The following is a 22,315-nucleotide window of genomic DNA, read 5'->3' as shown; positions in this document are numbered from 1 at the left end:
AAGATATACTTCCCATATAGCTACTCATTCATGATATACTTCCCATATAGCTACTCATTCAAGATATACTTCCCATGCATCTACTCATTCAAGATATACTTCCCATATACCTACTCAATCATGATATACTTCCCATATAGCTACTCATTCAAGATATACTTCCCATATATCTATTCATTCATGATATACCTCCCATGCATCTACTCATTCAAGATATACTTCCCACATCTCTATTCATTTAAGATATACTTCCCATATAACTACTCATTCATGATATACTTCCCATATATCTATTCATTCAAGATATACTTCCCATATATCTATTCATTCATGATATACTTCCCATACATCTACTCATTCAAGATATACTTCCCATATATCTATTCATTCATGATATACTTCCCATATATCTACTCATTCAAGATATACGTCCCATATAACTACTCATTCAAGATATACTTCCCATATATCAATTCATTCATGATATACTTCTCATATATCTACTCATTCAAGATATACATCCCATATATCTACTCATTCAAGATATACTTCCCATATATCCACTCATTCAAGATATACGTCCCATATAACTACTCATGCAAGATATACTTCCCATATATCAATTCATTCATGATATACTTCTCATATATCTACTCATTCAAGATATACATCCCATATATCTACTCATTCAAGATATACGTCCCACATCTGTATTCATTCAAGATACACCTCCCATATAACTACTCATTCAAGATATACTTCCCATATATCTATTCATTCATGATATACTTCCCATATATCTACTCATTCATGATATACTTCCCATATAACTACTCATTAATGATATACTTCCTATACAACTACTCATTCAAGATATACTTCCCATATATCTACTCATTCAAGATATACTTCCCACATCTGTATTCATTCAAGATACACCTCCCATAAAACTACTCATTCAAGATATAATTCCCATATATCTATTCATTCATGATATACTTCCCATATATCTACTCATTCATGATATACTTCCCATATAACTACTCATTCAAGATATACTTCCCATATATCTATTCATTCATGATATACTTCCCATATATCTACTCATTCAAGATATACTTCCCACATCTGTATTCATTCAAGATACACCTCCCATAAAACTACTCATTCAAGATATAATTCCCATATATCTATTCATTCATGATATACTTCCCATATATCTACTCATTCATGATATACTTCCCATATAACTACTCATTCAAGATATACTTCCCATATATCAATTCATTCATGATATACTTCTCATATAACTACTAATTCAAGATATACTTCCCATATAACTACTCATTCAAGATATACTTCCCAGTTCCCATATATCAATTCATTCATGATATACTTCCCATATATCTACTCATTCAAGATATACTTCCCATATATCTATTCATTCATGATATACTTCCCATATATCTACTCATTCAAGATATACTTCCCATATATCTATTCATTCATGATATACTTCCCATATATCTACTCATTCAGGATATACTTCCCATATATCTATTCATTCATGATATACTTCCCATATATCTACTCATTCATGATATACTTCCCATATAACTACTCATTAATGATATACTTCCTATACAACTACTCATTCAAGATATACTTCCCATATATCTACTCATTCAAGATATACTTCCCACATCTGTATTCATTCAAGATACACCTCCCATATAACTACTCATTCAAGATATACTTCCCATATATCTATTCATTCATGATATACTTCCCATATATCTACTCATTCATGATATACTTCCCATATAACTACTCATTCAAGATATACTTCCCATATATCAATTCATTCATGATATACTTCTCATATAACTACTCATTCAAGATATACTTCCCATATATCTATTCATTCATGATATACTTCCCATATATCTACTCATTCAAGATATACTTCCCATATATCTATTCATTCATGATATACTTCCCATATATCTACTCATTCAAGATATACTTCCCATATATCTATTCATTCATGATATACTTCCCATATAACTACTCATTCAAGATATACTTCCCATATATCAATTCATTCATGATATACTTCTCATATAACTACTAATTCAAGATATACTTCCCATATAACTACTCATTCAAGATATACTTCCCATATATCTATTCATTCATGATATACTTCCCATATATCTACTCATTCAAGATATACTTCCCATATATCTATTCATTCATGATATACTTCCCATATATCTACTCATTCAAGATATACTTCCCATATATCTACTCATTCAAGATATACTTCCCATATATTTACTCATTCAAGATATACTTCCCATATATCTACTCATTCAAGATATACTTCCCATATATCTACTCATTCAAGATATACTTCCCATATATCTACTCATTCAAGATATACTTTTTTGGAATTTCCAAAATGGATTGCAAGCAGGTGGGACAATGGCTCAACGTCAACTGCTTGAAAAAAGAAATATCCACATACTTTTCACTCCTCCCCAAATTCACTTCCAGGAATTGCATTGTGCGATCATCGTAAATCACTTTTTATGTGAATGTTGCAAACAATTTGCAATCTCCCTTCTTTTACCAAGCACAGTAATAACCTGTACATCACATGTTGAAATTCCAATCAGTGCACTGGCCATAAGCCATACTTTGGCAATCTCCTTCAAAGTGTTCACAGCTGACTGCAAAGTGTCAGTATTTGTGAAATGGTGACCTCTTAGAAAACACAACATTCGGCAAAACAGCATGAAGCCACAAGGTGTGAGGTCCGGCGAATACAGAGGATGTGGGAGTGCGTCATTTCACCGCGCAATTGTCGAGAAATTCATGGGTGACAAGTGATGTGTGCCATGGTGCAGTTATGTTGAAGAATCCACTTACTACTGTGCTGGCAGATAATGATGTTTGCATCACACATTGGGAAAGAGAGCACTGACTGTTTGTTCTGGGGGAACAAATTTACAAGGAAGAATGCCCCTTGCAAAAAAGATCACACAGCGAGTGTAGAAATCTCACGGGAAGTCACTTCAGTATTTGTGAGGGTCATGGTAAGGAAAGCGATTTGCACATGGAAGTTTTGAGTTTTTGTCTTGGGGTCATACTCATACAGGTTCATCACTGTTTCAACACATGTGACATTTTGGTCCAAAACAATCAAGTCATTTTCTGCAGCTATTTGTAATTTATATATAAAGTCATTTCTGCTTTTGATTGTCTAAATGTTGTTGGATACTTTATGCACTCGTTCTGGGTCTGCCAAGCCGGTACGTAAGACGTCAGCCAATATAAAGCTTGCAGTGTTTGAGAAATTTCTGAGGATATTCCCACGACTCAAGAGCTCAGTGGACTGTCACCGTGTAAGTGATGAGGTCCTTTGGGTTTGAGTCCTGGGTTGAGTCAGAATGAGTCAGAATTTTTTCACACTAGCCCCATGCAGGAATTTATTCCTGTTTGGTAAACATATATATATATATATATATATATACTAGTGGAGTCACCCATGGGAATCCCACAGGCATGCATGTGTGTGACATTTGAACATCTTGAGTTTGATGCTTCACCTGCACATTCAGTTTTACAAAATGGTTACTGGCAATTTACACATACACAAATTATGTAATCCACACAATTTATGTACTTTACATAATGTTAATATATGAATACATGCCCCTACAGATGGGAAATACAGTTTGTTTATAAAAATCACAAATATCAGATGAAAGTTTTTAAAATCAAGAATTATTCTCACTCAGAGTTGAACCTCACCATAATATCATGTGGTGCATGTTTGTTTTTGAAGCCCCTCCCAGACCGGGTGCAGCCACTCCCCAGGCCAGACGTATCACAGACAGACACAGACAGAATCACCAATGTAGAATATAATATATTATACAGTGCATTCAGAAAGTATTCAGACCCCTTCACTTTTTCACATTTTATGTTGCAGCCTTATGCTGAAATCGTTTAAATTCATTTTTTCCCTCATCAATCTACACTCAATACCCCATAATGACAAAGAGAAAACAGGATTTTAGAAAGTTTTGCAAATTTATTAAAAAGAAAAAACTGAAATATCACATTGACACAAGTATTCAAACCCTTTGCTATGACACTTGAAATTTAGCTCAGGTGCCTCTCTTTTCTCTTGATCATCTTTGAGATGTTTCTACACCTTGATTGGAGTCCACCTATGGTAAATTCAATTGATTGGACATGATTTGGAAAGGCACACACCTGTCTATATAAGGTCTCACAGCTGACAATGCATATCAGAGCAAAAACCAAGCCATTATGTCGAAGGAACTGCCTGCAGAGCTCAGAGACAGGATTGTGTCGAGGCACAGACCTGGAGAAGCCTACAACAAAAAATTCTGCTGCATTGAAGGTTCCCAAGAGCACAGTGGCTTTTATAATTCTTAAATGGAAGAAGTTTGGAACAACCAGGACTCTTCCTCGAGCTGGCCGCCCGGCCAAACTGAGCAATCGGGGGAGAAGGGCCTTGGTAAGAGAGGTGACCAAGAAGCCGATGGTCACTGGTTGAGTTCCAGAGATCCTGTGTGGAGATGGGATAAGCTTCCAGAAGGACAACCATCACTGCAACACTCCACTGATCTGGGCGTTATGCCAGAGTGGCCAGACGGAAGCCTCTCATCAGTGAAAGACACATGAAAGCCCGCTTGGAGTTTGCAAAAAAGCACCTGAAGGACTCTCAGACTGTGTGAAACAAGATTCTGTGGGCTTTCATGTTGTCTCGGCACCCCTTTGTCCCGGCACCCCTTTGTCTCGGCACGCCTTTGTCTCGGCACCCCTTTGTCTCGGCACCCCTTTGTCTCGGCACCCCTTTGTCTCGGCACCCCTTTGTCTCGGCACCCCTTTGTCTTGCACCCCTTTGTCTCAGCGGCACCCCTTTGTCTCGGCACCCCTTTGTCTTGGCACCCCTTTGTCCTGGCACCCCTTTGTCTTGGCACCCCCTTTGTCCTGGCACCCATTTTTCTTGGCACCCCTTTGTCTTGGCACCCCTTTGTCTTGGCACCCTTTGGTCTCGGCACCATTTTGTCTTGGCACCATTTTGTCTTAGCACCCTTTTCTGTTTGTTTAAGATTCTCATGCAGATCCATATTTTAAAAAGACAGAGTGGAATGTGATACATGAAATATTATGGATTCTTCAGATCACAATCAGTGACATATCACACAATGGTGTAAAAAACAAAACAAAGTTTGACAAGTCAGAGACGACGATGGTTCACGAGCAAGCGGTATTCAATGACAAAGGACGGACTATAACCGAAACAGGTCCGGACTGGGGGGTTGGGGGCCCACGTGGCAGGTGTCGGCCCACGACATGCGGTGTACATGCCTATTTACAAAGGGCCCCAATGCGCTGCGTACGCAGGCCTTTAAGAGCCAGCTGTACGTAATTGTGTGTGGTGCTGGCCTGGAAATGTCAAAACGACGGTGACTGACCTTGAAATGGGATAGAAAATAATGTATAATCAGTTATGAGGTTATTTAACGACACAATACCGAAAATTCAGTTAGATTCCGACAACTTTGAAAATTTGACCTTTGTGACCTTCAAAGGTCGAAGATTCTGAAATTTGTTGGAAAACTTGTATTTCATGATGTATGTAATAATCTAAGATCATGTACGACATTTCACCTTATCAGGAAGCGAACAATGTAATAAGACCATCAAAAATCGACTTTTCTAAATTTCGTGACCTTGTGACCTTGACCTTGGGGCGAAAATGAAAAATCGAGCTCCGTGGGGCTAGACACATGACATTGGCCTAACCAAATACCGAAACCCCTGTCAGATTCCACCAACTCCTTCGGAGAAGATGCAGCTTGAACTTGATTACCCGCTAAAAAGACATCTTTTTTGGGCGTCGCTCCGCCCACCATGGACGCAATACGCCCACTTTAGGCAGGACAGAACTAGATCATGATATCAACCTCCCACCCAAGTTTCATGAAGATCGGATGATATCATCGGGTAGTTATGCTGCGGACAGACAGACACACAGACACACACCCATGACCAATATAGTGGTCACTCTGTTTGATAACTCGTGAACCAATTTTTGGGAGCTTCAAATATGTTAAAAACAATCCTCGCAAGTGACAACAGAAATTGGCATTGAAGTCAAGTGGTAGATTGGCACATAAATAACTGAGGTTTCATCAACACTTTCAAAATTGTTTCGTGCAAATTTATCATTTCAGAGCAGTAACGTGTGGAGGTCACCGAAGTTCCAAAACAACAACTGCCATGTGCCTGTTTGCATTAATACGAAGCATCATTATTCGTAACATAGGTTATACTAACTTTGAGAACAACAGTAGAAATACAACCTGCATGACATCAGAAAGAGGACACCCTTGCAGAATTCTTTTCAGCTTTGTATGCAAATAATACAACATAATAGTGTGTGCATGTTTGCCAACTGTTCAAATTCTCTTGGAGCACTGCTATGTACATAGACAGTCAGGCCAGTTACATGAATCTGCTTGTTATGTGCTGTACAAGACTCATTAGGCATGCAGCTAGTTGTTTTGGCCTCATTTTGACTAAACCCCTGACTCACCCATTTTGTTTTTTCTTCCTTGTGTCTCTTGTGACGTCAAAAATAATTAAACACGAGGTGATGTTTCCTCCTCCCATCGGGTGAGGGCTGGAGATTTCTTTTCAAATTTAATGAAGGAAGCAATTCACTTGACAGCCCAGAAGATATTGGACCAGCCATTTAAATTTATTACGAGCTTTTCCAAAGCGACGTAAATATTGCTCGAGCGTGCACCTTAGAAAGAGCATGTACACAATGTATTTGGAGAATCCAGACATCATGTGGCCTTTGTGTGACCTTGTGAAGGATTTCAACCTCCAGGTAGTATTTCATGATGAGAAGACCGACAACTTGATACGATTTGGAAAGGAACACCATTTACAACTTCTTTTCTGTTGACTATATTGCCCCAATCCAATACCAAGTTTTATTGAGAATGCTTCAATTTGAAATTGCCATTTTACAGTTTTTCCACAACAGTGAAAATCCAAGTTGTCATCACAGCTGTATTATCTATGATTGGAATCCACACTCCACAGTTGTACTAATTATTGCTCACATTGCTCATTGTATCACAACTCATTGGGATGAACACAGAAGCAAACAGTATTTCTGAGGTCATGAAATTACCCAACATTATATATTCAATCCATATCTATGGATGTACCATTTGATTCTTAAGGATGTAATTTAATGTATGGATGTATGCATTGGATGCATGGATCCTTAAGGATGTAATTGGATTCTCTATGGATGTAATTGAATGTATGGATGTATGGATTGGATGTATGTATTCTTAAGGATGTAATTGCATTCTCTATGGATGTAATTGAATGTATGGATTGGATGTATGGATTCTTAAGGATGTAATTGGATTCTCTATCGATGTAATTGAATGTATGGATTGGATGTATGGATCCTTAAGGATGTAATTGGATTCTCTATGGATGTAATTGAATGTATGGATGTATGGATTGGATGTATGTATTCTTAAGGATGTAATTGGATTCTCTATGGATGTAATTTAATGTATGGATTGGATGTATGGATTCTTAAGGATGTAATTGGATTCTCTATCGAAGTAATTGAATGTATGCATTGGATGTATGGATCCTTAAGGATGTAATTGGATTCTCTATGGATGTAATTGAATGTATGGATGTATGGATTGGATGTATGTATTCTTAAGGATGTAATTGGATTCTCTATGGATGTAATTGAATGTATGGATTGGATGTATGGATTCTTAAGGATGCAATTCGATTCTCTATCGATGTAATTGCCATGTACAATTTTTCAACGTTTCATTCGGAAGCCATCCGTCCATCATCCCAAACCCTGCCAACTGCCCCCCCCCCCCCCACCCCCAATGCACCTCACAGTCCCACTTCCCACCTCATTCCTTCTTCGACAACATCAAGGTTAATTTGCAAACAAGCGATCACACAATAAATCACACAGGGAATGTTAATGCAGGAGTAGGCCATCAAGCCTGCGCAATACTGCCATCAACTTCATATATATATATATATACATAAATAATTTGAAAACACACCTGGTCACAAGTGTGCCTCACTGACCTGGTCTTCAGTCGCCGACCTCAGCTTCAGCCCTTCAACCTCGATACGGTCAGTTAAGGTGGACTAGCAGAGTCACATACGCCTCCACATGCAGCAACTATGCTTGAATTCGTACGTACCACCATCCCCAGAACACAAACTGCAACAACAAGACAAAACCTACCCTACCCTCCCAGAATCCACAGCGCTGGAAAAAAAAAAAAAAAAAAAAAAAAAAAAAACATGGCGGAGAACCCAACCAACCACCCTTATAACCTTCACTGCTCAATGAAAAAACACACATAAACACACACACACAAAAAAAACAAACACAAATCCACCCACACAACCAACCAACCACCCTTACAAAATACACCACTCAACAGCAAAACACCAAAAAAAAACATAAAAAATAAATAAATTATATATATATATATATATATATATATATATATATATATATATACATATATATATATATATACATATATATATATATATATGTATATATATATATACGTATATATATATATATATATATATATATATATATATATATATATATATATATATATATATATATATATATACACACACACAAGTCAGGAGACAACAATGGTTCACGAGCAAGTGGTATTAAATGACAAAGGACGGGCTATAACCGAAACAGGCCCAGACAGGCCAGGCCCGGAAATGTCAAAACGAAGGTTACTGACCTTGAAATGACATAGAAAATAATGTATAATCAGTTATGAGGTTAGTCAGCTACACAATACCGAAAATTCGGTGAAAAATGAAATGACAAAAAAATGAAAAAGATAATAAAATAAAATGAAAAATCGAGCTCCGTGGGGCTAGAAACATGACATTGGCCTTACCAACTATCAAAACCCCTGTCAGATTCCACGACACCCCTCAGAGAAGATGTAGCTTGAACTCGATTACCCCCTAAAAAGGCATCTTTTTGGGGCGTGGCTCCGCCCACAATGGGCGCAATACGCCCACTCTAGGTAGGACACAACTAGATCATGATATCAACCTCCCACGCAAGTTTCATCAAGATCGGATGATATCATCGGGTAGTTATGCTGCGGACTGACAGACGCACACACATGACGAATGTAGTGGTCACTTGATAACTCGTGAACCAATATATATCAGATTATAATTTAAGTTCTCCAGGCTAATGAGCGCATGCTGTGACGTCACCGTCACGTCACGCTTTGGAAGAGCCATCCGAAAGTGCGTAATTTAGATCTTAGTTCAGATACTGTCATAAATGCATACAAAACCTCACAGTTACCGACCTGGTTTCACCCTTGTTGGGGCTTCATCAGAGCACCGCAGTGAGACCTGCATACACATATGCCTCTGAAAACCTTTCGGTTATATACCAGTCATTATGCGACTTCATACCATGAGTGGTGAACCACCATTAAGGTATCCCATCCAGCTATGCTGTACCTTAATGGGAGCGATAAGCACCGCCTGCCACACGGTACATTATCTCTGGTATCCACTCATTATATGGAGTCGCCTGAATGCGGCCGGGAGTAACCAATCAGATTATAATTTAGGTTCTCCAGCCTAATTATCTGAACTAAGATCTAAATTACGCACTGTCGGTTAACATTGAAGCTGTTACACCAGGAAAAATCCCACAACTGTCGGAAAGCATCCATTAATTAAATTTACGCAAAAACCATAAAAATATGTCCAAAAAAACCTAAAACACCCTCAATTAAAACCTAGCATTTGAAAATTGAAATTTCTATTACGTTAAACTGTGAAATAAAATCTCAATGAAAACTAATGTAAAAACCATAAACACATCCATAAAATTAAAAAAAAAAGAATAAAAAAATAATCCTAGAAATAAACCTAAAATATCAAGCAGCAGGTCGGTGATGCTGGCCTTAAAAATAAAGCTTATATTTATTATATACCTACGTATGAAGCACGGATTGTTCTAGCTTACACAATGTGTAAGCATACCCCACTATATATATGTATATATATATATATATATATATATATATATATATATATATATATATATATATATATATATATATATATATATGTATGTGTATATATATATATATATATATATATATATATATATATATATATATATATATAACTGTGAGAAATAGTAGAAACTCCACAGTACGAGCAGGGCGTCCCATTTGCATTAAATAAATAATCGGGAGATTAAATCAGACGCGGACGTAGCTTCAGGACGGTCGATCTTTAATTCTCGACAAGCTTTCGACCAACAAAGGTCTTCTTAGTCCAAAGAAGCCACAGGCATGTATATCAGACAAGTATGTATAGTGATATGTGTGTAAGATGTGTGATATGTGTAGAAAATGCATACAAAAGGAAGAGCCACGCGAAAGCTCACTCACCGTCCCCAAGTTCAGCGGAAGTGAAGCGCAGCTTTCAGTTATCGTTCATCTTACAGTTGGTGTACGTGCATATACAAATATAGAGATACATACATACATAAACACACAAGCATATATTCATATACCATTTATATTCATATAATATATTTATATATTTATTTATATATTTATATAAATGACATATAAAGGTAGAATGAATGAATGAGTGAATGAGGGAATGAATGGGTTACGGTTAATGATTTGATTGGGTTGATGTTGGAACATTCTTTAATCATCAAAATTTATGCCATGAGGGATTTTTGTCTGAAGTTTATGTATCCAAAAGGACTCACGTTTCAGAATCGTGGTGTGTGATGGATTTGTAATTGATTCAATGGCAGAGATTTGAACGTCATTTATAGAGTGATCCGGTTGATTAAAGTGTATCGTGTAAGGTAGATATTTGCCCTGACTGGTATGGAAGTTGTTGATTTCTGACCGGGTGTTATTAAATCGTGTGTAGAGTGTATTCTCAGTTTTTCCAACATATTGTTTGGTGCACTTTTGGCAAGTGATTAGGTACGTAGTATATGACCCATGTAGATTTGCAGTTCAAATGGGAGGTGATGGGGAATTTTTGTCCAGTGCTAGAACGACAAAATTTCTTTCCTTCTAGTAAATGCTTGTGAATAATACATTTGTTTGCTGTGCATTCATAGAAGCCAGGGATCCTCGTTTATTTGTTGTGGGGCTGTGGGTGCTTTTCTTTTACCAAGAGGTCCCTGAGTGTCCGACCACGTCGAAATGATGTTAGTGAAGGTTGAGGAAATGTGATACCGAGTGTTTCTGATTGATGGAGGAGAGGAATGGCCTTATTCAGAATACTTGACAATTGGGATGAGGTAGGAGAGTAGCTGGTTACCAGTGGGACACGGTTAGTTGCAGGTTTGGGTTTGTAAGTCAGAAGGTCTGCTCTCGGTATGCGTTTTGCTTACCGAGAACGATAAACCGAGCAATATATATATATATATATATATTTAACAATATATATATATTATATATATATATATATATTCAACATATATATTTAACACATATATTTAACATATATATTTAACATATATATATTTAACATATATATTTAACATATATATTTAATATATAGATAGTTAGGGGGGTGTGGATCCATAGCGAGATCATTGTAAGGGCAGTATGGTCCATGTGTTTCAAGTAGCAGTTAGATTGACATGTAACAGGGACCTGTCAGGTTAAGTCATTTGTTACACACTAGGGCATGCCCGTACTATATATATATATCTAAAATTATATCCCCCCCCTCTATTTACATGAAATGGTTTGGTCCATTCGCAAAGCCAAAGCGGACGGCTTGCGAGTACGGTGACAATCCCCCCCCCCCTCTATTTACATGAAATGGTTTGGTCCAAAGCGAACGGCTTGCGAGTACGGTGACAATCCCCCCCCCCCCTCTATTTACATGGAATGGTTTGGTCCAAAGCGAACGGCTTGCGAGTACGGTGACAATCCCCCCCCCCCTCTATTTACATGCAATGGTTTGGTCCAAAGCGAACGGCTTGCGGAGTTTGGTAAAGAAATCGCCATAGCTCGGTAACTACTTCTCCGATTAATTTAAAACCTTGAAAAGGCACATCCTCGGGTCCCCAGCAATATACCTGGCTAGTTTCAAGTATATCGGACCGGTAGTTGTCGAGAAAGAGCGGTCGCATACACACACACACACACACACACACACACACACACACACACACACACACACACACACACACACACACACACACACACACAGAGATTACTGGAATTATAGATAGATGATGCTGAGGAGGCAGCATATCTAATTTTTAGATAGGTTAGATCTTAATATGTGGGCGTGAACACCTCGTGGTGGACAGGGCTAGTAGGTGAGAACTTTTCATGAGAGAGACACACACATCTTTCTGGCCAATGTGTGTCAGCTATGGCAGCGTAATGTGCTCTGAAGAGGGAAGTGCCATCTTGCAATTATTTTAATAGACGCCGCCCCGTGGATGGGATGGCCAGTGCAGAGAACTTCACCCAGGAGGAGGAGAACGAGAGAGACCACACGTGTGGAAGGAGCGATCAGGAGAGACCTGGAGATGATGAAAAAGAGGCCTCGTTGATCAGAGAGATTGCAAAAGCCTAGTGTAGAAGGGCACAGCTATGTACTGACTTTTGTTGAACGCTTCATTCATCAGTCTCCACCAATAGCTTACATCACTGCACCTACCATTGCTATGACCTTTGGCCACACCTGGATCACTTTATTTCTGAGCCATCAACCATCACTATGGATCATGGAAGCCAGTTCAACTCATCTGTATTTCTTGAGCTGACTCAACTTTTGCATTTCAACCATGTGCGAACCACTGCTTATCCAGCAGCGAACTTATCCAGCAGCGAACGGTATGGTGGAGTGTTTCCACTGCCAACTCAAGTCTTCCTTGAAAGCAAATGACAACTTCGTGCATTGATTCATTTCCCTGAATAATTATTCTCAGCATCCGATGACACTTCCCCGATGCCACCAACTATGCCAGCCAACTTCATTCGACCATGCAGGGGCCCTGCATTACACCAATGGCATGATTCTGTCCAGAAAATCTTGCAGCCACTAAATCAAATATAATCTGGAGCACATTTTCCTTGTTGGCCATTTCTCTTTGCTGTGACTTTTATTTTTACATGTCAAGCTACATCCTTTATTCTACACCATTATGTACTATGTATTATTATGTACATTATGTATTATGTTTTTACCTTCCATTCCATTAACACACTAGATTTTGTGTTAACTTGAAGTACATCATATCGGAAAGTGTCTTTCCTAGAAGATACACACCTGAAGTGTCTTTCCTAGATCATACATACCTGAAGTGTCTTTCTGAGATGATACACAGCTGAAGGGCTTTCCCAAATTATATGCACATGGAGTGTCTTTCCAAGACATTGGAAAGATTGGAATTTCCAAGACAAACATAATACAAGATCCGCATCATTTTGCCTTTGGTTTATTTTAATATGTTAATATGCTTTAGCTTTGGATCATCTGGTGATCATATATTCTGTACCAGATTTCCGGACGAAGTGTGGGAGGAGATGGTTTTGGGTAGTTACAAAGAGGAACCCTTGCAGACCAATCAAGGACTGAACACAGAATCCAAACTTCGGATGTCTTTTCTCCCACCCTAAAACTGTATAATTTTCTCACTGGAGATTCTCGTAAAGCCAAGCCAGCAGCAGCAATATGCTCAGTACTTTTAGGAATCTATCGATTTCAGCAAATACAAGGAACATTTGAAGCATTTCTCTTTTTATGGATGAATGGTGAAGGAAGCAACTCGTCGGAATGCAATTATAAATCAAATACGATAACATTAATCTCCCCTCGAGTCATTTTTGGTCGAATTCACCAATGCCAAGCCCATTTCTCACCATCAAAGCCCTGCTATTCACAAATCATGAACTTGCCTAAAGCCAGGAATTTCCCAGATCTTTCTGATGGTATTAAACAAGTTCAGATTTCCATCTCCAAATGCTGTGCAGTGTTTCCTTAGACTTGCAATGTTTTCCTTGCAGTTTATTAAATAATATTTGGAATATTGTGCATGCTATTCCATTTAAGAATATACCATAATGCAAATGCATTAATGATGCATCCACACCTGTAGTCACTTTAATAGGATTAAATATGAAGTGTATTCATTTTTTATTATTATAAAATATATTAATCAAATTTGCATTTTTTTTTTTTTTGGATACAAGATCGAGGCTCGTGTAAGATCGAACATTAATCACAAAAAAAACAAACGGACACATAAGACATAATAAAGGGAGCGGGAGACAAGATGTGGAGAGAGGGGGAAGCACACAAGTACAACATTTGAGAGCAGGGACATCGGGAAATCTGAAGGAGGGAGAGGTCTTGGGGGGAGGAGGCATGAGAAGGCGGGTGAGGGGTGGGTGAGGTAAAAAAAAAACACATGGACACAGCTAGGACTTCCAGGAAAGAAGTCGGTATTTCAGAAAAGTGGATCTGGGGCGAATTAATAGGGGTAGAAAAGATCAAGGTTTTGGATGGGGGAAGATAAGAGATGGTGGTGAACAGCTGTTTAAAAGACCTGGAGGGAGGAGTGGGATTGAAGAGAGTGAGGGAGTTTGTTCCAGAGGCAGGAGAAAAGAGGAATGAAGGAGTGAAGGTGAGCAGAGAGTGTTGATTTTGGCAGTTCCACCAGAAGATGGTTGCTGGCAGATCTTGTGCTACCTGCAGAAGTATTTAGGGGACAAAGCACAGACAGGGCTGGGGGTTGGAGGGGCTAGGTCAGAGAGGAGTTGGTAGAAGACCGAAAGACCACCTGCGGTGAGTGAGTGAAAGGCCCTCAGAATTAGCTTCATCGCGGGAGATTCCAATGATTCTGAAAGCTTTGGTTTCAACAGTGTGAAGCCGAGCTGGGTGTGAGGCAGGAGCACCAGCCCAGAGTGGAGAGCAGTATTCCCTTGAGCTGTGGATGAAAGCCTTGTATGTGGTGAGGAGCTCAGGTGTGCAAATTGATTTTTGAAAGTGATTTGAAATTATTTTGTGAAATTTTTGAAAAATCTGAAAGTGAATTGAAAGTGATTCTCACGTAAGTCTTTTGTACATCTATCTTCTTATGGACTACTTATGGATATTGTTTTGCTTTCAACTTCCCCGTAAGGGATATCGCAGTTGCATATGCAATTTCCGGCATGTAGATGCAATTTTTATTTTAAGTGAACCATAAACTTATAACTTATGAATGTATTTCGTGATAAAATGCATGGTGCACCTTAATTCACATTTGGATACCCAAACAGGCAATCTGAAAATTAAGCGTTCTCATTTCGTCATATTGCTGAAACTGAGACGTGGATCCATCGCAGACTCATATAGATCAAAAACTTATCAGCCGAGAGACATGGTCTGGGCTTGAGAGCAACACTGCCGATCTTATCTGTGATCATTTTATATCATGCAAACAATTTCACTTAAGATATTCACTGATTCATTTTGGGTCATGAAGCATTTTGGGGCAGCTATGACATTTTGGGACATTTTTTGGACATTTTGGGACATTTGACATTTTTGACATTTCACATTTTGGGACATGACATTTTGGTCATTTTGGGACAGCTATGACATGAAGGCTATGAAATAAATTTTTGCACAAATTGTAGCCCATACCTGCCAATTCCACATTGACCGTTCGCACACGCAGGAGCACATCTGAGCATTATTGGCGTGAGTGGAATGAACAAAGTGCAGAAAAAGATTCTTCCTTCAGGATTGGATTTGTCGCACCCTTTTGTGAATAAGGGTCGTCTATTCAGTTCATTGCCTTCTAAAAAAGCTTGGAGTGCGGTTTATCTCGTCTTCCCAGCTGGTTTTGTCATGTAAACACTGTACAACAAGAGTGTCGAGCCATTGCTGTGTGTCCAGTTTTCTGCCTCCACAAACGTGCTGTTCCTCCATATCGTTGTCAATTTCTCATGTTAACATTTTCGTTTATCTTTTCTTATTTGTCCCAGTTGTTTTGCCTTGACCTTCCCTCCTTTTCTCCGTTATCCTTTTACTAATCATATTTTCTGGGGAGCTTAGCATTCTTTAACTTTTTTTTTTACTATATACATTTGGCCAATTACACTCGGCTTTCTTGGGCTTCAGAGATCAGCAGTGGACCTCAGGTCATCCCCACCTCAGGGCATGATCTTATCTATCCTTGTTCACTTTGCCAAACCTCTCCCCATATGCTTGCAGGTGTCTTTGTTTCCTTTTCTTTTCTTTTATTGCCTCTACATTCAACCCTTTGTTGCGCCTGCTGTCCCACCATCAGTGTGTACTGCCTTATGCTTTCTGTCACCTTGCTCTTCCATGAGCCTAGAATTGGTACACACAAAAAGGGAGGAAGAAAATTGAAGTCGAATTTCTAAATATATTCAAATATGTTCATAAATAAATGTGCAGGAGATGGGGTTTTGCAATCACGTGTGTGTATGTATGTGCGTGTATGTGCGTGTGTGTGTCTGTCCGGGCTGTAAAATATTTACCGTTTAAGCTTTTGAACTATTGTCATCAATTTTTGACCAAAGCCTTAGTATAATAATATGGAGAAGGCAATTTAATAATTTGGTCAAACGGTCAAAATATCAAAGGCCAGAATCACATTAAATCATAAATTTTCATCCAATTGACCTGAAATTTCAATTTACCATTTCAGTTTTGTCATCAAATTTTCAACAGCTTTATTATGATAATATGGAGAAGACAAATTAATAATCTTGTCAAAAGGTCAAAAGCTTAAAGATCAGCGTCACCAAAAATCATAAATTTTCATCCAAATGACATGAAATCTAAATTTACCATTTGAGTTTTGTCATCAAATTTTCAACAGCTTTATTATGATAATATGGAGAAGACAAATTAATAATCTTGTCAAAAGGTTAAAAGCTTAAAGATCAGCGTCACCAAAAATCATAAAATTTCATCCAAATGACATGAAATCTAAATTTACCATTTGAGTTTTGTCATCAAATTTTCAACAAAGCTTTATTATGAGAATAGGGAGAAGGAAAATTAATAATCTTGTCAAAAGGACAAAGGTCAGCTCCACATAAAATCATCAATTTTCATCGGATTGACCTGAAATGTAAAGAATTTGCATATTGGGTCACTAAATTGGTTCACCAATCAAAGGCTAGAAGCTAATTATTTTTAGATCAAAAGCTCAAAGGTCAAGGCTATTTCAAATCATCAATTTTCATTAGGTTTTTTTTTTTTAACTGTTTTCGTTATTTTGATCATACGGAAGAGGAAGAAGACGTTTGAATACAAACGGACATGGACGGGTTTTGCATTTTCAGATGTTTTCTAGTTAAGCTTGATTTTACAATGACAGAAGGAATGACTGATTTCCTGCATCACATATGTTACAGACCAACTGGTATCATCTACATAACTCTTATGTCAGCCAACTGAACAAGAACCACAGAAGGCTTCAATCCAAGGGGAAGTACATCATATTCTCCTTGCAAGGTAAACTCATCGAATTCATCTCATACACATTCATAATCCCGAATGGGATATTTGCTCTCTGTATCCTGAAAATACTCATTTCCATTCCGAATTTCAAAAGCATTGATTTCCAATCGAAATAACCACCAAATGTGAGGAGTCCTTAACATCTCCTCATTCTCTGCGCTCACCCCTCTTCCCCCAAACCACAACTTGCATTTTCTACTCTTCCTGCCCTTATATGTGGCTTCCCAGATTTGTGATGCAGTTTCCTTTAACCAACCCTACTTAGACCTCTCATAGTGACCTCTCTTTGGGCAGTGCTTCTGAGCTTAAGGGTATTTGCTCCACTGACTTGACTCAACGACTGCAGGATTAAGAACTCACCCATAGCAATGCTGTTGTGCCTGTGATGGATGATCATTAGAATACTGAAATACACAGTGTGTTCCAGAATAATACCCTGTTTGCTTAAATATATAATCTGACATTTTATTCAGTGACATTAAAAGGCAAATGTCTGAAGTCCTTGAAATGACAATGCAAATTATTTTCAATTATTTTTCAGCCTGTCTCAAAACACCCTTGCAGTGGACAAAATTGAAGGCACGGCAGTCCAATAATGCAGAAATCCTGGATTCAAAGAATTGCTATTTACTGCTTCATCATCTGGGTGAGTCAAATTTTATTTATAACTCGTGAATAGTTTGATTGACAAGCAGAACTAACAATACTTTCAAATCTTAACTTGGCTATATATATATATATATATATATATGTGAAAAATAGCAGAACTCCACAATACGAGCATGGTCATTTGCATTAAATAAATAATCGGAAGAAATTAAATAAGTACTGGACGTAGCTTCAAGACTGTCGATCTTTAATTTTCAGACAAGTTTTCGACCAACAGGTCTTCTTCTTAGTCCTCCTCGAGTTTTGAATTTTGAATTCATTTTGTTCGACTTTTGAATTCACTTTCGTTGAACTTTCATCGACTTGTAAGCTTATTGTAAGCAATAAATTGTATTGAAAAAGCTTCCACATCTCTTTCCAAGATACGAGGCTTTATTCAAATCGATCTTTGGCATCCTACGCAACAGGCAATAATTTAATCAGTCCTACAAATCTAAAAAACATTATAAAGCAAAGTCAAGCAGTTTAAATATTCGTCATGAATCCCAGTCACTTCTTACCAATAAGATCCAGCGTTCATCCCTGCATAACTCATTCAGCACACAAGATACTGACCCCCTCTCTGACCGAGCGCTCGCCCCTAAGTAGGCATACAACATCACCCACGCCAACTACGGCTATTCTTCTTCTTCATTTTCACCACAATCATAAACATAAACTATACATAAACGTCGTTGAAAGTAGATAATGACGATTGACAAACACCTTTTATAGTTACATGGGTTTAAGCCCTGCTTGAGAGAATGCCAATCCCATCCCCACTTCAAGCCCCCACCTGCTTGAGAGAATGCCAATCCCATCCCCACTTCAAGCCCCCTTTCTACCCATCATAGTCGCTTGTGCAACTCACAATCCTGCGAGATTATGCAGAAACGATATGTGACCATGAACAGGTCATGCCTCATCATGGCCCAGAGTGTTACGACGGGCGTGGAAGAGCAGAGCCGGCAGGTCACACCCCCGGAGTGACGAGGGCCGGGGGATGACTTCAGAGAGAAGCTTCGAGAGTGCAGAGAGAGCAAAGCTGCTCGAACAACGCACTCGCCATTTTTTTTTTTGGTTTGGTTAGGTCGTGCAGTTGGTGAGCTTTGGAGGAGAGAGAGAGTCGACAGCAGTTCTTTTATTTGGTGGGCTGGAAGCCATGCTGAACATCCCTAAGCGGTAGAGAAGCATAAAAGACAACCTCATGACTTTGGCTCACCTCATGTTTGTGGCACCATCGAGCACGGTGCCGCCGCCATCTTGTGCCAAGTTCCCGCCGGAGGGACATCGAACTCTGAGCCTCGTCCCCAGCTGACAACCTTGCAGTAGGACCCATTTGGGATGTAGAGCTGAGTACCGGCCGGCTAAAGGAAACATTTTATTTTTATTGTCTTTCCCCTTGTCTGTTTTGGAGTCCGTAACCTCAGTTAGGAATTAGTTTACCTCATGATTCATTTTATTCCTTGGTTTATTTTTTATTAAATCGTTATTATTGAATGTTCCTTGTCATGTTCACTTGTTTGTGGTTTCGGAATAAACCTGTGTGTTCCGTTCAGGTAAACGCTTCGCCTTCCTTCATCCCGCGCGTAGCAAATATTCCGCCATTTTTCGGGCTGCTGCCTCGGGAGAAAAACTGTCTCGGCTATCCATCATCCAGCGGTCTTAATCGCTGGTGACAGGACACTAATTAAGATCAACATGCAAGATTTATATTTTATGATTATTATTTATATTATTTATATGTATGTATGTATGTATGTATGTATGTATGTATGTATGTATGTATGTATGTATGTATGTATGTATGTATGTATGTATCTTATATGAAATATATTGAAATATATATATATCTTATATATATTGGCTTAGCGGTTAAGGTGCTGGCTTGGGATACCTAGGATCTTGGGTTCGAATCCCGGTCAATCGCTGAGCTGGCTTGGGATACCTAGGATCTTGGGTTCGAATCCCGGTCAATCGCTGAATTAACGCCAGGGGGGTTGACTCAGCCTGTTCATCCTTCTGAGGTCGGCAAATTGAGCACCAGCTTGCTGGGATGAATGATCCTGGTGTGTACCCTGGTTTAGAATAGGTACACCGTATCCCTGCGCATCGTAAGAGGCGACTAAGGCTTGGCGTCAGGAAGGGCATCTGGCCATAAAAACATTGCCTCAAACAGGGAACCATGATTGTCATGGGGCCCGCAAGGCTAACCCCTGCTCTAGCGGGGAAAATGGCCTTAAAACGATCATTCATATTCATTTATTTATATATATATATATATATTTCATTTTAAAAAAACATTATATTAATTTCTATATTCATATATTTATATTTATATTATATTTTTATTTATGCATTATTTTTCGATAAGGTGTTATTTAAATTTATTATCACAAGGTATTAAAGGTATTATGAAAGAAAATTAAATAGGAGTAATGGCAATATACATACCTTATCTGGGAGCTTGCACACTTCTATGCTACCTGATTGTAAGTTATTAATATTAGTCCAGGTGACATGCCCAGATTAACAAAGGTGTCGTGAGGCCCTTCAGTTTGGGGGGGGGGGGGGAAACCCCCCCTCCCCCATTATTTGTTTTTACGTAATCATTTATCAGATAACTGCCATGGTGGAAGTACGTTAGAAACTCTAAGCTGGCGATATTTCCTGGAAATACCTTTGTAGTTCAGCCATATTTGCGTACATGATAATTGGATGGCCTTTGAGCACGCAATGCATTTTCTAAATGTAATAGTGAAGCATTGCCTCGCCTTATGTTGTAATTATTACTTATTAGCACGGCGAAGGTCAATTCACAAAAAACTTTGCTCTCACACTTCTCACGACTTTCCCAATCTCGCGAGAGTTCCCTCGTTTCTCATTTCACTCCTCCCCACCCCACATTTTGAGCCTGGTCCCTGCATCTCAGTGATTCCCTGGCAGTGTACCACGTTAATTCCCAATAACATGTCTACCAACAACTTACAAACTTCTCCCTGATTTATCACATCTCATCGGTATTTCAAGAAATTTGGCTTTAATTTGGAATTTTTTGTCTGGAAAACGAGGGCCTCTACAGATGCAGTTGCCGGTGCCCTAGGATGTTTGAGACATTAATCTGTCTCCAATTGCTATCTGCCAGCACTGCATCACTGAACTGCAGCCTTTCCCCAAAGGAGATACTAATGCGCTGTCCTGATTGCGATCATGTGAACAAAAACGTGTTTCCATGATCTCTTCTGCAAGAAAATGCTTTTGCTCCAATGTCCTTATTGACCATGGTAATACGAATAAATGAAATTTGATGTGGATATTATCAAAATGTAATGAGAATGTGGCTGCTAAGTGTTTTAAGTAATAACCTGATTTAAATAATTTGATGCACATTGCACAAAGCTAATGTGATAAATTAAGTAAAACGAGGTTGGCATATAAATTCAGTTGTTCAATCGACGCACATAGCTGCTGGGGTCTAATGTTCTAATCCCATGTGCATCCTTGCAATTACGATAAAAGTACACTTATGTCTCCTACTATCCTTAACATGCGTGCAATAAACTCTGGGCACAAGCTCATCCCAAGGCCTTAGATTGCTGCAAAAAAAGTGGCATTTATTTGCAGATATCGCAAAGGCTTGGTAAGCCAAAATCCTCTTCTCTTGTTACCTCCCACCACTGAAGGTGGACGGAGGTTATGTTTTCACCCCTGTTTGTCTCTGTCTGTCTGTCTCTCTGTCTGTCTGTTTGTGAACAGGATATGTTTCCAGAACAATCCGATTCGATTTTGGTTCAGGTCGGGATGCCGATCCGGCCTATCAGTGGGATTCAAAACGTATGTGCTCCATCAAGTGCCATTCTAGTTAGCCCGTTCTTTGCGCAGTGGGAGACTGAGTTTTGCAGTCACTTCTGTTTGTGTGTGTGTCTGTCCAGGCCTCAGATTTTTTACCATTTGAGATTTTGTCATCAAATTTTCAACAACGCTT

General features: G+C 38.7%; 1 protein-coding gene across 9 annotated transcripts in view; it reads left to right on the top strand.

The window, feature by feature from the left end:
- LOC137431757 (calcitonin gene-related peptide type 1 receptor) overlaps positions 1-22,315 on the top strand; it is a 358,961-nt gene that overhangs the window by 168,920 nt on the left and 167,726 nt on the right. For all 9 annotated transcript variants that reach the window (XM_078782434.1, XM_078782436.1, XM_078782442.1 and 6 more), the window contains 2 exons: positions 17,577-17,676; positions 18,224-18,328. In XM_078782434.1, coding sequence (XP_078638560.1) covers positions 17,577-17,676; positions 18,224-18,328 — 205 coding nt within the window. The remainder of the gene's footprint in view (positions 1-17,576; positions 17,677-18,223; positions 18,329-22,315) is intronic.

This window comes from Myxine glutinosa, chromosome 7, assembly GCF_964187855.1.
Source record: "Myxine glutinosa chromosome 7, kmMyxGlut1.1, whole genome shotgun sequence".
NCBI classification, from domain to species: domain Eukaryota; kingdom Metazoa; phylum Chordata; class Myxini; order Myxiniformes; family Myxinidae; genus Myxine; species Myxine glutinosa.
This window is presented reverse-complemented; position numbering and strand designations above follow the sequence as displayed.